Source organism: Rhinichthys klamathensis, unplaced genomic scaffold (assembly GCF_029890125.1).
Source record: "Rhinichthys klamathensis goyatoka isolate OS25496 unplaced genomic scaffold, OSU_Roscu_1.1 h1tg000119l_1, whole genome shotgun sequence".
Taxonomy (NCBI): domain Eukaryota; kingdom Metazoa; phylum Chordata; class Actinopteri; order Cypriniformes; family Leuciscidae; genus Rhinichthys; species Rhinichthys klamathensis.
Window position 1 is genome coordinate 1,811,001 of NW_026606656.1, and position 17,501 is coordinate 1,828,501.

The following is a 17,501-nucleotide window of genomic DNA, read 5'->3' on the forward strand; positions in this document are numbered from 1 at the left end:
AAACGTGCTATTACAAAAGTGCATGAGTCATGATAGCTATATAATATTAACCAGAACATTAGGTTGGATCCAGCCAGAAAAGACTTTATTTTAAAACACATCATGTATCAAACACAGGTGCACATACTAGTGTATGTGTGTACATAAGAAAAACACAATTACTGAAGAGTAAACTATTTTTCAGAGAAGCCCTCTCAGAAGGGCAGAAGAAATCAAATAAAATCAGTAACATGGCTCATGGACAGATCATGTGTAAAGTTCAAAGTCTATTCTCTTTGAGTTGTAGAATGGGGCGCCTCCTTGGTCAATCCTTCTGCAGTATACTCCATCCTTGAAGTAGCCCTCATCCACCCAGTCCTGGAATAAAAGATAAAGCAATATATAATACACTACTCTTTTTCATAATACCTAAACTTTCACAAAAAAGTGTCTGTCTTTAATATAAATCAAAATCATAGTGTGACATAGTAACAAATGTAGGCAATACTGAATATTTCTCAATGGTCATGTAATTCTTTTGCCAACACTCTGCCTGTCTACTACTTGCTGGTCACATCATTGGTTAAAGGGTTAGTTCACCCAAAAATAAAAATTATGTCATTAATGACTCACCCTCATGTCGTTCCAAGCCCGTAAGACCTCCGTTCATCTTCGAAACACAGTTCAAGATATTTTAGATTTAGTCCGAGAGTTTTCTGTCCCTCGATTGAAAATGTATGTACGATATACTGTCCTTGTCCAGAAAGGATATAAAGACATCATCAAAGTAGTCCATGTGACATCAGTGGGTTAGTTAGAACGTTTTGAAGCATCGAAAATACATTTTGGTCCAAAAATAACAAAAACTATGACTTTATTCAGCATTGGATTGTCTTACGGTTCTGTTGTCAATCCGCGTTCAGTGATGCTGATGACGTGTATCTGGTGCGTCCGTGTATTCGGGTTCAAATAAATATGCTGGGCAAAAAAATGCAAGTTATGCAAAAATGATTGTTTTGTTTACAGCGTGCGTCTCCCTCAGACTGCAAACGAAGCTCGGGCGCACGATAACACGTCATCAGCATCACTGAACGCGGCTCAACAACAGAATCGGAAGAGAATACAATGCTGAATAAAGTCGTAGTTTTTGTTATTTTTGGACCAAAATGTATTTTCGATGCTTCAAAACGTTCTAACTAACCCACTGATGTCACATGGACTACTTTGATGATGTCTTTATTTCCTTTCTGGACAAGGACAGTATTTCGTACATACATGTTCAATGGAGGGACAGAAAACTCTCGGACTAAATCTAAAATATCTTAAACTGTGTTCCGAAGATGACCGTAAAATTCGGTCTTACGGGCTTGGAACGACATTTTTGGGTGAACCTAAACCTTTAAGCCAATGTCAGACGCTCTAAAAAACAGTGCAATATTGCATCTGCCACAGTTTTTACATTTTAATAGCAAATTTAACAGAAATAAAGAAAAATAGTTGTAAAAAAAAAATGTGCTAGTTCGGGTGTGTTTGCTTACCTGCATCTGTTGGCTGCTGAAGGGCCCATAGAGCTCAGAGTTTTCCTCATTGTCCCATTTGTACTCCCACATGACCTCATCACTCACTGGAGAGAAACACTGCTATTACTAAGGGATTAGCCATGAATCAAATAATCATAAATGAAGAGTGACGATAAAATTACAAACATGTTTAAAATGTACAGTTTCACTGATGTTGGATCAAGTTCATTTGTTTGCATCTGAACTAGACTGGATTATTTGTGACCGCGACAAAACAGTTGCAATAACTACTACAAATACAGGTTCATTGAAGATTTATCTAATTACACCAAAACAAAACAAAATAACATTCTTATCCAACCACTGACCTATGCTGTTGTCTTTATCCTCGTCTTTTTCTGCACCATGCCTATCGTCAAACTCATCAGCGAACATGTCTAGCTCTTCTTCTTCCTCTTTTTTATCCTCAAGCGTTTTGGCTGCCTTTCCTTGAGTCAACCCCTTCAGCTTGTAGGCCAGTTTTTCATACGTCTGCTGATAAATTTCAAAATCTCCAATCCCCACAAGTCTATCTGCCAACGCTGTCAGTTTGTCTAGTTTATCAGCGTCTCTGTTCAAAGTCTTTTCCTCCTCTCCTCCTCTCAGCTTCCCTTTCTTCTTCTGTCCTCCAAGACCGCCAAGTCTTCTCAGAGCAGCAGCCACTGTTTCTCCAGGAAGCAGCAGCTGAATGATGGCTTCTGTGAGTTGATAATGGCTGTATGTAGCCAGAGGGTCTTCTGCTGGCACTTTCTCCTCCTCTATATCCTCTTCCTCACTGTCTTTCTGCTGTTCCTCTCGTTTTATCTCCTCCTCTGCTTCATCTTCATCACCAACCCTTCTCTTACGCTTTGCTGCAAGGCCTTTCTTCTTTTTTTTTACAGGTTGCTCTTTTATCTTAACCTGTGTGAGAAAAACATTGGAACTTTGAGCTTAAGCTTTGATTCCCAATTATTTATCAGAATTAATTGAATGTATTGAATATGAAAATGTACCCAGTCAATATTGTCCAGCCAGTTGTCCCTGATATCTTCCTCTTTGTTGACAAAATAGTTTCCCTCTGAATCAAAGTAACCCTCCTGCATTTCCTCATCGAGGTTAAAAGGGGTGATGCGTACCCCCTCATCATAGTCAATGGTTGCCATTTCCTGGCCTGTAAACAAAAAGAATGTGAAAGACAAATATTAAGTACTATTAACCATATAGTGTTAATTTCGTCAGATGAGACGAGACTAAATATGTTCGTCAACTACCTTTTTTTCCATGGCTAAGACGAGACGATGACGAGACTGCACCAATGTCCAAAAACGCTGACTAAGACTAAATTAACATGCATTATTGTTGACGAAAAAAGACGAGACTAAAATGTTTTGCATAAAATAAAAACGAAGATATTATCTCTCTTCATTTTCGTCTACAATCGTCTCTACTTTTTCATCATGAGAGAGACGACATGATAGGTAGAAGAAGAAAAAAACTGTACTTTTACTTCGTTACGTTGGGCGACGTTCCTCTCGTTACTTTATTTTAATGCAATGTTGTTAAATGCGTAGTTTATTCCAAGCCTGCTGCTTCTGGGCATGAGCGATGCTCAATTCACCAATGAATCACTCTTTTGAGTCGGTTATGTTCAAAGATGTCATCAAATAAGTTGGCAGATCTGTCTAAATCGGTTCGCGAATCAGTTTGAAGCGCTTTCTATTCTTCCACTCGACTCGGATTAAAGAACATCAAGAGCGTTTGATGAAGTGGCCGTGGACCTACAGTACAGTCAAGTGACAGTCTCTGAACAGAAAAATTAGACGGGAGATATCCAAAAACAGCTTTAAAAACCTTTGTAACCTTGTCAGTCGGACTCTGCTGGGCCGCAGCTTTTGAATTGTGTTGGTTTAAAATAAAATACTCTTCAGAACAAGTTCATCATTTGTGAATGTGTCTCACAAAGTTGCATTCAACAAAAATCATTCAACAAGTGTATTTTGTCAGGTAATTATGACATTTAACCATTATTTGAGTGTGTGAAACAATGACTGAAATGGTTATCAGAAATGATTTATTAAAATAAAAAAAGACTAAAATGTTTTGACTAAAACTTGACTAAGATATATTGAGTTTTCTTTTGACTAATACTAGACTAAAATGACGAGACTTTTAGTCGACTAAAACTTGACTGACAAAAAAAGATATGTGAATGACTAAATATGACTAAAACTAACAAGGACATTTGGCACAAGAGTACATTCAAAATAGGTGACAAAATTAACACTATAACCATAACAAAAATACAAGGAACCTTGTGCTTCAAAATACTGCCATTTGTCAACCTTTTGCTCCATTCATTACACAGAGCCTTATAAACAATTTAAAAGGAAGCATGACAAAGCTCAACAGGAAGGAGAGAAACCATTCTGCAATGCGCTTAATTTATTTGATAATCTGCATGAGAACAAATTATTCACAGACCTTCCACGTCATCATTGGCAAGGATGTCATATTTGCTGATATTTTCTCCATCCCCTCCTTCATCTTCCTCATCACTGTCCAATGAGTGTTTCTCCTTAAATCTGGATCCTGGGCCACTTACAACATCAACAATCTGTAAAAAGACATTGGATAGAGCAGAAAGAGCATGGGCATTCACAATACTTTACAATCCATTTAATCGGCATAACAACATGCATGGAAATAACAGGACACATAGTATAATTAAATATAAAGAGTTATATGAGGCCAACCTTTTTCTTTGGAACAACTTCTTCCAAAGTAATCTCTCCATCTCCATCCTCAAAGGTCACTTTCCTTTTCGACATGCTAAAAGAGGCATAAGACACTACATCAGACAACATTGTGTTTTTGTTGTGTGTGTGTGTGTGTGTGTGTGTGTGTACACGTCTAGTATACACGGTAAATATGTTATATTCTTAACAGGATGCTGGGACTTCATAACAGATTGAATTAATGAAACCTGTACATATTGTTTAAGATTTAAAAGCCAATAAAAGACACTTCATAGACAAGCAAACTTGCTCCAGTTGACTGTTAGAAGACACTTAACGTTAATTGCGCTCCTACACATAAACTAACGTTACATCTAATGAGATGTGTATAAAGTAACTTTTAAGGCCTGCTTCTTTAATATCTACAAAACCTTACACAAACATGTATGGGATGCATTTGATTGGTGATCCAGTGGGATTATTGCAAACTAAATTGAATCAAGTATCACATTTAATTGTTTAAAATGTTCAACACTGCGGAGCAATGCTTAACTTAAGCTAATGCTGCGAGCGTCCGTTCGGAGCGTGTGTCAGTTAGCTAACGTGTTCAAAAGTCTTATCAAATTAACTTTAACTTGACTTAGACACACGCTTAACAGACTGGTCAGCTATAAACCAATACAAATAAAGTGTAAAACACACGGTGGAATAATAGTTACCTGGATGTTATTCTCCCCGCTGCGCCATTCAAGCAAAACTAAAACCGGAACAACGTCATTCGTGTGATTCTGGTAGAATCTCTATCGCCACCTACAGGAGGACCGGTTGAATGACGTCCATTGCGATTAATTCACTTCTGTGTGACCTCACGTCCATCACTTGATATGCTTGGATTTTTTTTACAACAATAACCTCCTGATTTACGTTTCCAAACGAGCAATTATTGTTCTGTTATTTTCAAACGAAAATCTGGTCATTTGGCTTACATATGCTTTGTGGGAACATTCTCTCTGGAAAGAGAAATATATGATGCGTCTCTATGAACTAAATACAGGAATAGAAAGTGTATTTGAGATGCAGAACAGCAGCGACTGTGTGCAAAAGCCACCTCTATGCAAAGGCACAGTTCTGACATAATCTATCTAGTAAATATTTAATAAGAGCCTAAATTAGAAACATGAATCAATAATACGCAGTCTAGCCTATCTGTTTTTTATTATTTATTAATAATTATTTACTTCCCCCTATTGTTTGCCCATCATTCATATTTGTTGTGGACGTGAAAGCGCACATGCCACTGCAGTTTCACTATTAAGTCTAAAGAGAATAGGGCATCGGCTTTTGTTACCAGGAAGTGGGTCGCGTTATTTATATTTCAACACTAGAATACCGGCGCGACTCGCGCGAGAGTGCGCGCTGGTAACACGAAACTTAAATAATAATATTGGTCTTTGCCAGGATTGAGGCGCTTGGTCTTAAGTTATGTTTTTCCCCTAAGGTCGTATGGATACCCTCGATAAATCAACGGAAAGGCATTGACAGAAGTAAGTTGGTGCACCTGACAAATATTTAGGCGGTGTGTCACAGTTCAGTTCACAATTCCTTTTCACCGTTTGTTTCCGTGTTTATCTTTTAACAAGGCGTATATAGATGCTTTAAGATTGATACATAATATTTACGTGGCAGTGCTTTGACTCCGCGTGAACTAGATAGACAGGTTGTTCACGTATGATTTAATGCTTACTCATGATTAGATTGGCACGTTTCCTTTTTCTAAAAAAAAAATCACTAATTATTTATTTTTCATTTTAATCTTATTCTGTTTAAAAGAATGACGATAGCCAATTCGATTTGTCCATGGGGTGTAATTTCTTTTGCTGACTGTAAAGCTCGCTCCCAGTGCTCACGCTAGGACACGGCTGAACGCCAGGTGGCGTTGGAATGAAGATCCATGAGAAGATTCTAACCCATTACCTGTCCTGCACTTCACCTGTAGATAAGGAGGGTTACCTCTACAAAAAGGTAAGGACCTGGATTTGTCAGTTTACCCAGATATTATTAAATTAACCTAGAATGCTACTTTGAAAAAGCTGACTCTAAACAGTAAAATGCAAAAAATATTTTTAAACTGTAAAACTTGTATCAAAGTGTTGGCATTGAAACTGCCTAGGTTGTCGGATTTCTTTACTATATGGGTGCTTGGGAAAGCGAACTACATTATATCTGACACATCTAATCAGATGTTACCTTCAGTATCCTTGTATAGAGTCCCTTTAGCAAAAAAAGATTTAAATTTCCATATGTGCCATTTCCCTGCTCAATTCAAATAGAGGTGCATGTTTAGGTTATTGTACATTTGAAATATTTATTCATTTTTAACGTACTATGGTGTTTTGTATGCGCTTGTACTCCACTGCTGTAAAACACATTGCTCCCAAGGGTGACAATAAATGGTTAAAGTAAAAACGATGGTGACAAGCAGGACTATATGATTTGATAAGGAAATAGTTATTGTAAATTATCTCCAATAAAAACATTGTTCAAATGCCAATATTTCTGAACAGACTAAAAATAAACCACCTCACTATCTGTAAATGGTACTACTGGAGAAACAAGGCTGTTACACTTATCATTTGATAGACACTTATTAAAAGCATGCCATTGGCCTATTTCTTAATTAGTGACACTAAGAAGTCTATCGGTCTTCTGTGCATTACATTTTCACATATCCAGCGTTTCTCTGTTCTGTTCACTCTAGAATCATTTTCTTTTTCTTTAAACAAGTCGTAATTGAAATGACTTCCTCGTCCTACCTGTGTTTGAACTATTACCACATTTCTGTTCCACAGAGAGAGAGGAACACCACTTACCTGCGCCGCTGGTTTGTGTTGAAGGGGAATCTGTTGTTTTATCAGGAGCGTCCAGGCGATCGTAACCTGTTGGGTGTGATTGTTCTGGAGGGCTGCATGGTGCAGGCATGTGAGACGGACGGTCAGTTCTGTTTCTCTTTGGTGTTCACCGGACCAGGCCTCCGCACTTATAGACTAGCCGCTGATGATCATAACAGCCAGGAGAGCTGGATCGGCGCTCTGTTCTGCGCTAGCCACATCTACCTTTCTATGATTGTCAGAGACCTGGAGAGACGTTACCAAGGTGTGTTTATGTGCTTGCATACTGTATGTGTTTTGTGTGGCTGTATTAGCTTGAATGCAATCATCTTGTCTAAATTATATTTGTTTATGCTCTCAATAAAACAGAAGCTAGAAGAGACAAAGGCCTTTGTGATTCCATCCAGACCTCAGCAGTGACTTCTACACCGAATAAGATAATGGCTTCCTGGAATACAGGACAACCCTATTTCGTACATGGGACTTCCATAGTGCCCAGAGATGGGCGAAGCTACAGCGCTAGTTCAGCACCACCTCCATCTATGCCGAACAGACCCATCAGCTACAGTCTTCATGCCCCTCCTATTCAATTAAAAACTACCAGTAAGAGATCTCCAAAGCTCTGGCCCAAGAGAAATGCCCACGTCACCCCCTTAAATGGTCCGGCACCATCTTACGGGGAGTGGCCAGTTGTGGGCTTTGATCCTTTGGAAGAATTTAGTAAACTGCATGAGTACTATGGAAATGAGATTAAGAAACTAAGAGCTGACTGGCTGAAGAAGAAGCGTGAGGAAGTGGGATACGTTGAGGAGGACCTCATTGATCTTGGCTAGAGTGACCTCTTTTGGTTTGTGCAGATGCATATTCATATGCATGTGTTTAGGTTGTCATCAAAATAGTAAATCCTGTTCTAAAACAATGGATTAATGAAGAATCCTGCTGTCTTTTTAATTTTATGAAGGTATGCAGATTAGCACTGACTTCTGATCTTGATGGCATTTCTGGTAAAAGGTTTCTCATTTCCTCTCTGTGGTCAGCCTATACGTCTCAGCCCCCATCTCAGCCTAGTTCCTTGCTTCAACTGTCATAAAACAGACCCAAACCACAAGTAGCATTTATGTGCGGACATAACTGCAAAAACTAATGTTGCATTCAAAGCAATTCAAATACTGTCAAATGAGGTCAGATGTCATGCATGTTTAGTGAAGGGATTGAGTATTTGCTTTATTTAAGATTACATGTTTGTTGTAGAGCTCTATAACAATGATTAATATTTAATTTCTTTATATTATGGACTGAGGGAGCCTAAATTAAAGTAATTGTGTTGTGTATGTTAATAGGTCAGGATTTGTACTCAATGTTCATCTTTTATTTGACAGAAGGATGTAAATGAACTTATGTGATTTTCTAAAGAATAAGTGACTGTTAAGTTCTGCCTTACAAAACATGTTCTACTCAGTTCAGGAGGTTTCACAAACAAACTGAAATACTGGCCTATACTTCCTCTTTCTCATCACCTCAATTCTCTGGGGATGTAGATGTGCCTTTTTTCTTTTAGTTTTTAGTTTATTTTACACATCGGGAACAGTCAACACATTATTTAATAGTAAAAGTTTTTATAGGTGTGACAGTCAAATCAGTCAATATTACAAATAAACTGTACAGTTTGTATGCATTAATCTTTTCTGAGGTACAGCTCTTCATAGCAACAGAGGGCACTGCACCTCATTAACAGTACTAATACTGTATATTTAGCGTGAAAAAACTGATGTTTTATTATATAATGCCCCAAATTATATATATATATAATATAAGTAATTTTGGATGTATTTTATTGTATAAACGTTTTATATATTCCGTTTCTATGAACTGCATCCACAACACATTGTCTTAAATTAATATAGATCCATTTTGTTATCATATTTATTTTAATGATAATTTGTTGACAGATTAATTTGATGCAATGTTTTTAGTATTAATCCTCTGATGTACATTATAATAAATTCTGTAAATTTCTGTTTTAACATTTTGAGTGTAATTCAACACTACATTTCACAGCAGCAATAAGGACATTTTTCTTAAATCAGTGGTTGTATGTATATATATATATATATATATATATGAGTGTGTGTATATATATATGTGTGTGTGTGTGTGTGTGTGTGTGTGTGTAATTGTCAACATGTGGGAAAATTAATATTTTAGTATGGTGAGTAGATGTAATACAAACATATAGGCAGATATTGTGGTTAGTGTAATGATTAATAAAATCACAACAGGTTATGAAGATTTATGGAGATTCTGTAGCATACATTAGAGCTCTAAGAACAGAAACAAAATTACCAACGCCTTCAGTGTTGGATGCTACGTTAAGATCCTCATTTCAACCATAACCTCTGCACATTGCAGACCTGAGGTATGTCTAACCCCTATAGCGATGGTGTGGTCTTTTTCACCTCATCCGGATTCCAGTCATCTCTGTCATGATAAACAGCTTTGAAGAAACATATCAGATCACGTTACACATAACTCGAACTGTACGTATAGACATGTACACTTTGACAGGCTATAAACAAAACAAAGATGAGTAACACAGTGGCCTACAGGCTAGCCTATACTAAATCGCAGATGTGTACAACCATATCAATCATAAAGCGAACATACTTATTAACGGGCCTAAAATGAAGACCCAAATCATTCTAATATGACATAAAATATCTCAAATAAAGGTCCACACATCCTCAGACCCAGAAACCTCTTTCCCTGCCTGTCACTCTCTCTCTCTCTCTCACACACACACACACACACACACACACTTTGAAAGCTGTTCCACCATATATAGTTATATGAGGGGTGTTAATATAGCATAGGCTATACATATCTAATTTGAGAACTTGTCTAGTCATTAAGCTGCATCAATGATTCAATTATTAGTTATCAATGTTACCTTAAACTTAAACTTCAAACCCCATTACTCAATCCAATAAATATACACATACAATATATATATATATATATATATATATATATATATATATATACAGTTATTTACAGGAAATGCAGAAAATTTAATAATTTGTGTATATGTATGTATTTCCTTTTCAAGATCATTATTAATAATATTATATAATATTAATAATAATAATTTTATAATTATATGTAATCATTTAATGTGAATATATATATGCAATATAGTATATATATATATATATATATATATATATATTGGAAATAATTGGTAATCAATAGTAATAAATTTGATCGAATAGATCAACATTTATTAAGGATACAAATGCACTTATGACTTTCTGATTTTAAAACACTTAAAATTCACCTCTTAAAAAGGCTGCATAAATAATTACAGCTGAGCTATTCTAGAAAAGATTGTTGAAATAGAACAATGAAAGATCTATAGGCAAGATCTAGATACGGGAACACAAGTAAAGGACAGACTCACAAGATATCAAATTAATCTAAAAGAGGAAAGGAACGCACAACAAACTGTGGAGCTTCCAGAAGAGGTCGAGGAAATGACTGATGGATTAAACAGAGAAGAAAAGGCAAGCACAAGAAGCAGACAAGTTTGTTGTGCTATTTTGGTCACTCTCAGCTGTCCATTGCCTCCGCCTTCCCAATAGAACCTGTTTTAAAGGGATAGTTCACCCCAAAAAATTAATTCAGAGCAGCGCTTCTGTGTTGTACGTCACACATAGGCTCACTATTGGCTGACGCCGGTCATGTGTGTGATGTGTGTGACGTACAACAAAGAAGCGCTGCGCTGTTACACTACATGAACTCTCTTGAGGCCCACAGAGAAGGAAAATAATAGTTGAATAAAGTCGTTATTTTTGTTTTGTTTTTGCGCACAAAAAGTATTCTCGTCGCTTGATAAACTTAAGGTTGAGCCACTGTAGTCACTTGGAGTATTTTAACGATGTCTTTAATAACTTTTCTGGGCCGGCAAGTTTCAATCCCTTAGAAGCCTATGGAGGAGTGAGCCAGCTCTCAGATTTAATCAAAAATATCTTAATTTGTGTTCCGAAAATGAACGAAAGTCTTACGGGGTTGGAACAACATGAGGGCGAGTAATTACTGACAGAATTTTCATTTTTGGGTGAACTAACCCTTTAAGCTTCTCTTCATGTGTCCCCTACCAACCCCACTGGACTGCATTGTGCTGATCATCTCAGACTAAAAGAAAAGAAGATAATTATGTGCCCATTCACAGTGCAGCTTCCCATTTGCCACCACAAATTGCACCTCAAAGTGACTGTAGAGTGGCCAAGTGAGGTCAAAGAGCGCAAAGGAGAGAGAGAGTGCTGAATATAGGCATGGCCATGTGGCAGGGTGAGGCAGGGGGACATGGGCCCAAATCTTATGGCATCACTATACTAGGAAAGGCATTAAAACCCTATTTTCAATTAGGGCTGACTTGGAAAGAGGCGATGGGAAGGGTTATGATTTGACGCCAGAACTAACTCTTATAAATCAGATGGGGGCGTGTACACAAGTTTATCATTGGCTCAAAAAATCTATGGATTTAAATCAATCAGTATCTATTATTGCACCCTCCCAATATTGATCTGCCGCTAATCTAAATATAGTGGTGGGAGTTGTGTCCTCCTCAGTGTCTATGGTTACAGCTCATTCATTTCAAACTGAGTCCCTTACGTCTCCATGTCCTTATTAGTCTACATGTGACACGCAGACTGCTGCCATTAGTATCAGATTCATCCCATTCCAAGACTCTAATAGCTATTTCAAGCACTGTAAGATGATAGTGCATCCCACCCTGTGTTCCTTCATCACTTTCCCCCTACCTCATCTCTCTCCCCTTTCATAGTTTCCCTCTTTCTGTCTGCTGTTTCCCAAGCCACACTTAAGGTTGGATCTATAATTAGCAAGGGGCCTTCGCCAGTATATAAGGCTCGCGGGAACAGGTCACTACGCGGCTTCAGTCTTCACTTCTTGAGCTTCTTAGACTTCACACCGTCCCAGCATGGTGAGTAACCAGTACCTTAGCTGTTACCTGGCCACACCATCTAGGTGGACACATAGGAACCAAGGACATAAAGCCTCACTCTCAGCAGGGTCACGTGGAGGAGAGCTTGCGTTTTGAATCAGCATCTGATTCTTGGATAATTGAACTGTGGACTTACAATACCTTTAACAGGATGTGATTAATTGGGCACTTTTTCTGAACCAGTGTTACTGGAACCAGGAAGTTAATGCTTAAGCTGCAAAACTAAGTGGTTTTGCTTTCACTTCCCATAACATGCAGTTTTTTGTAATTTATTAAAAAGTTACTGAGTGGACAAAGATTATATGTTTGTATATAGAAAGTTGTAAGTTTCAGCATAGTTTCAGAAAGCATAATGCTAATGTACTAATGTAAAGGTACTTTGGAACGAATTCAATACACAATCCAATCCAACAGTTTCCAGTAGCTGACTATGATGCCCTTGAAGCTACAAAAATACTGAATAAAGTGTCAATAATCAATGTAAACTTATACGACTTATGCAAAGATAATTTTTTGGATGTAGGCTATATCACTCATATAAATCTGTTTCATTAGTATGTAGCTGTTCATACAGTTTTATTATCAATAAATGTGTTCAAATGTCTTATGAATGAGAGTCTGGTGTCTCTAAGCTTTGTGTGGCACTGCTATGTGAGTTTCTTTTTTTCTGATTTTCAAATGATGTTGATATGGATTATTGTCGAAAATTAGCACTACATCTATTCTATTTGCATGCACTGCTGTGTTAAATGTTAAAAACTTTATTATTATTATATATTTTATTTTGCATATGTAGGCACCCAAGAAGGCTAAGAGGAGGGCAGGAGGAGGAGGAGAGGGTTCCTCCAACGTCTTCTCCATGTTTGAGCAGAGCCAGATTCAGGAGTACAAGGAGGTAAATATTTTTTTCAGATCTTCTTGTCAATACAACAAGCACGCTAATTTAACCATGTCAGATACATTGGTGCTTAACAAACATCATATTTTGAGATCATTAGTCTAGATGTTGTTTTAGAAGTTACATGCTTTCAGTTTATTGTGGATTATCAAAGTCGAATGAGTTTGATGGGGGTAAATGTTAGCATACATCAGTTCAATGCAATAAATTACCACTGTGATTTGTCACAAAGGTTGCTTTAGAACTGGCCTTTTAATGCTAATATTTTTAACCCCTACTAAGAGAAAGGTCGAACCGTATCTATATTAAGGCTCGTATAGTATAGCAACTGGACAGACAACTTGTCTTGTCTGCTAATTTATATATACTGTTCATATATATAAAAAAAATACCAGAGCCTTCCTCTCCACTGCCCTCCCATCTGTCAGACACTGTTCTGATACCAATGGGACAGCAGCTGAAGATCACAGTGCATGCCAGAGAGACAGAAAGAAAGAAAAGTATGTGGAATATTAGACAAGATAAAAGAGAATAAGATTAATAAATAAAAGTAATAAATAACAGCCCTCTATCATGGACTCAAGGAAAGTGTGAGTAAAAAAAAAACCTATTGTTAATAAGGTTCATGTTTAAGGGCGCTTGAAGTGGTTGCAAGAAAAAAAAAAACAGAAAATGGGCCCAGAAATTACATATAAATCACACACAAAATAAAAACCTGGAGAAAATTTGATATTTAACAGTAGTTGTCTCTAGTTATGGTTCTCAAACATGATTCATCTAAATTAGATTGATTATCTCGAACACTAAGTAAAAGACTATGTAAGCACACTGGAATTAGCGTCAGGCTAGTGTACGATTGAGCTAAGTAAGGATGTGAAATGGTTTGAGTAGTTTATTAGTAAGTGATACAGCCTTCTCAAGTTCCTCTTCAGGAATGTCTGACATTACAGTTGGGATTGACTTAACACGTCTCCCAGATGGAAAGAAGGATCAGTGAGGGTCTCTGTGGGGGCCGGGTGGAAGCAGCAGCTGCCGTTAAGTATTCAAGCCCCTTCTTGAGTTTCACGTGATTCAGAAGGACATTTTACTAATGTCAGACAAGAAAGAAAGCCTGCAAGGGGACGATTTCCTGATATGACTCATTAGTCATTGGTTTGCAACTGTCAGCAGCCTCATTTTTCATCACCACCTACTCCTGTAACAATGTTCTTTTTTCTGTCCTGCACACATAGGCTTTCACAATCATTGACCAGAACAGGGACGGTATCATCAGCAAAGACGACCTTAGGGACGTGTTGGCCTCATTGGGTGCGTTTATGATTTGTGTCAGTTGTGTACTTTGTAAATACATCCATGAATCTGTGCTGACCATCCTCATCTCTCTATATAGGTCAGCTGAACGTGAAGAATGAGGAGTTGGAGGCTATGATCAAGGAAGCCAGCGGCCCAATCAACTTCACCGTTTTCCTCACCATGTTTGGAGAGAAGCTGAAGGGTATGCAAAAGTCCCTTTTTCTTTCCATTTTCCCCTTTGGTTTTCCAATCATTGTAAATTCAGTTCGCATAATTCACTCTCTGTGTCTCTGAAAGGTGCTGACCCCGAAGACGTCATTGTGTCTGCCTTCAAGGTGCTGGACCCAGAGGGCACTGGCACCATCAAGAAGGAATTGTGAGTCTATATTCACTGACATTTTATTCCAGAAAAAAAGAAAGATTGCATATCTGACTGCCACTCTTTCTCTCTCATTCCAGCCTCGAGGAGCTTCTGACCACTCAGTGCGACAGGTTCACTGCAGAGGAGGTGAGATCAGATGTTGCTCGTCTTTAGAAGTTTAAAGTCGGCATGAAAAGAGAATTCACCCTATTTTCTAAATGCAGGTTATCTTATTGTAAATTATTGATCCATGTATGTTTTATTTTTAAAGTTCTTTTTAAACTTAATTTAATGATCATTTTTAATCAAAACATCATTCTCTCTGATGACATATGCAGGACTTCAAATCCCATCCTAATTCTTTTTCTTTTTTGACAATCCATTTCGCTCGGATGTATGGAAAATCCGTCACAATATAGAAAACAGACACTACTTCAGTTTCATCGCAACTTTAATCTATTTTCATAGATCAGTTAAAATCTCTAAAAGCATTTTAATGTTTGTTTAATCCTAAATTCTTTGTTCTTCCTCCTTTAGATGAAGAATCTGTTTGCCGCCTTCCCCCCAGATGTGGCTGGCAATGTTGACTACAAGAACATCTGCTACGTCATCACACACGGAGAGGAGAAGGAGGAGGAGTAAACGGCTGTGGAAACAAGACAGAAAATGAAGAGATGAACGTGTTTCTCTCTCTGCTTTACTCTCCCAGGCCTTTCTTTGTCCTCCTTCTCTTTGTGTTTCTTCCTCCCTTTCTATCATCTTTGTTACTTTCAAGCACTTACTCTCTCCATCTCTCCAAAGACTTGTCTCGCTGAGACTGAATTGGGAGGGTGGAGAGGCTCATGACCACAGTGTCTGTCAAGTGGGGACATGGGATTGTTTTCAATAAAATGAACATCATTTCTATATCTCTCACATACTCTCTCTTTCTCTCTGCTTCTCACTCATTACCCATGACCACCTCTCTTTCATTACAATCAAGCATGCATGAAAGTTGCATTTTATGCTGCTGTCTAGAGGGTTGAAATGAAGGCATCTATAGCTTTGGGCTGAAATACCTCTCTAGATAGATGTGGAAGAAGCAAGATGGAGTGATCTCGCTCTATAATAGAGGAACCAATCATCATTCTCGTTTCTTCCCCTGATGGTTGACTAAAAAAGAAAGAGAAAATGAGGGTTTTGTACCGAGAGAGTTGGGCCTCCTAAAAGCGATGCCAAGCTTATCACGGAGGGAGTAAGAGAGACAGACCATCCAAGGAAGAGAGGAGAGGGGGGACTGAAAGAAAACATATCCTCTTCACTCCCCCTCTCCCCTCCTCTTCACTATTTCTCTGTCCATGTTTTTTTTTTTTATCTACCCTTTTGCTTTCTGCATCTGGGCCTGCTTTGCTCTGTCAGAAACTCTTCTGTAACCAATAAAAGACACAAACTGTGAATAAAACATCTTTTTGTACTGCTATGTCTGCTGGCTGTGTGTGATAGGTGGGAAGAAACTAGACAAGTCTGTTTTAGGTGTAATTACAGAGCATAAAGATGATACTGTGAGATAGGGAAGGGAAGGCTGCATAAGACTGCAGGATAATGATGCAGTAAATCACAAGGGTGACCAGCAAAAGGTGACCAGCGCTACCTGCTGGATAATGATAGTCCTACAATGGCAATGATAACACACACATTCGTCACATTCGCCTCCACATAAATTGAAAGGTTTTAATTGTTTTAAGCATTAATTGCCTGTTTTCTAACTATTAAAAGAGCAAAAAGCAGAAAAACGCTTCTTGCTGAAAAGCACTTGCTTTGGTTTAAAACTGTGAATGTCCAATTTAACATTTAATCCATAACAAAACTAAACGTTGATGTGATGCATATATGGAACAGTTCAACAATAGAGATTTTCTTTTGCATTCTCTCTGAGCATATTTACTTATTTGTTATGAGTGTAAAAAGCGGGACAATGCACAGGCAGTAGGGCAATAGGGCTGTTCAATTCCTCACTGTTTTCGATTCTTTGTTTTACTATTAAAGAAAGACCGAATTAACTTGTTCACCTAATCTCATCGTGACCACAGTTTATAAAGGTAGTAGAAAGTAGCCTTCTCATAAAAAGCTTTACTTCAAAATATGATGATATTTTTCTAAAACTCTGTATATTTTAACCCTATATTGGACTAATTATGAAACCACAGCTAGAAAAAAATATATGACTTTATATTTTACATATATTTAAGACTAAAATTATTTTTCAAAATTTGGTTTCAACATCTGACCTTTGATCTTTTTTAGGGTGGCTTTTTATAACTGACTGTCCTATTATGGTAAATTATTTTTGGGAAACTTCACACACATTCAAATGTATTTTCACTATCTGAAATGCAGTGAAAATGTCTTAGGATTTCAAAAAACATTAAAAAGCTTTAGAAACATTCCATTTCATCTTGTGCTACTATATTTCATTTGGAACTCACATGTGAAAATGTGAGCCACTGCAAAGCTATGGGTGGAGTGTGAAGTCCAGCTCCACCTCTCTGAATGTAATTTGGGTGTAATAGGTGGGACTAGAATATCCAACCACACCCTAACCTTACCCATAACTCAACCCATGATATCCAAAGAGGTGGAGCTGTGCGTCATTTGGCTCTGCAGTGAGCACAACTTAAAAAAAAAAAAAAAAACCTGGGAAGTGGAGAACCATGTGTGTTTCAAAAAAGCATTAAAAACATTGTTTATTTCTTGGAATTTCAAATCAATGCTTGTAGCACTAGTAAAAAAAAAAAAAAAATCAACAA

The 17,501-nt window shown here is 37.6% G+C and overlaps 3 protein-coding genes across 4 annotated transcripts; 2 read left to right on the top strand and 1 right to left on the bottom strand.

The window, feature by feature from the left end:
* Positions 1-68: 68 nt before the first annotated feature.
* Positions 69-5,078, bottom strand: cd2bp2 (CD2 (cytoplasmic tail) binding protein 2). The gene is made up of 7 exons (XM_056255218.1): positions 4,972-5,078; positions 4,271-4,346; positions 3,999-4,131; positions 2,531-2,688; positions 1,868-2,438; positions 1,518-1,603; positions 69-357 (listed from the first exon to the last, which is right to left on the bottom strand). Exons 2-7 carry the CDS (start codon positions 4,343-4,345, stop codon positions 247-249), a joined length of 1,134 nt encoding a protein of 377 aa, XP_056111193.1. The 5' UTR covers position 4,346; positions 4,972-5,078; the 3' UTR covers positions 69-246.
* A 581-nt stretch (positions 5,079-5,659) lies between these two features.
* Positions 5,660-8,065, top strand: pheta2 (PH domain containing endocytic trafficking adaptor 2). 2 transcript variants are annotated; one of them, XM_056255222.1, is made up of 4 exons: positions 5,660-5,796; positions 6,083-6,274; positions 7,102-7,405; positions 7,510-8,065. In XM_056255222.1, exons 2-4 carry the CDS (start codon positions 6,194-6,196, stop codon positions 7,971-7,973), a joined length of 849 nt encoding a protein of 282 aa, XP_056111197.1. In that variant the 5' UTR covers positions 5,660-5,796; positions 6,083-6,193; the 3' UTR covers positions 7,974-8,065. The 2 variants fall into 2 exon arrangements, with proteins under 2 accessions (XP_056111197.1, XP_056111196.1); XM_056255221.1 differs by having other exon boundaries at positions 6,165-6,274.
* Positions 8,066-12,034: 3,969 nt separating this feature from the next.
* Positions 12,035-16,174, top strand: mylpfa (myosin light chain, phosphorylatable, fast skeletal muscle a). Its single transcript, XM_056255223.1, has 7 exons — positions 12,035-12,142; positions 12,960-13,058; positions 14,294-14,369; positions 14,452-14,556; positions 14,652-14,730; positions 14,814-14,862; positions 15,253-16,174. The coding sequence occupies exons 1-7, from the start codon at positions 12,140-12,142 to the stop codon at positions 15,355-15,357; spliced, it is 516 nt and encodes a 171-aa protein (XP_056111198.1). The 5' UTR covers positions 12,035-12,139; the 3' UTR covers positions 15,358-16,174.
* Positions 16,175-17,501: the final 1,327 nt, after the last annotated feature.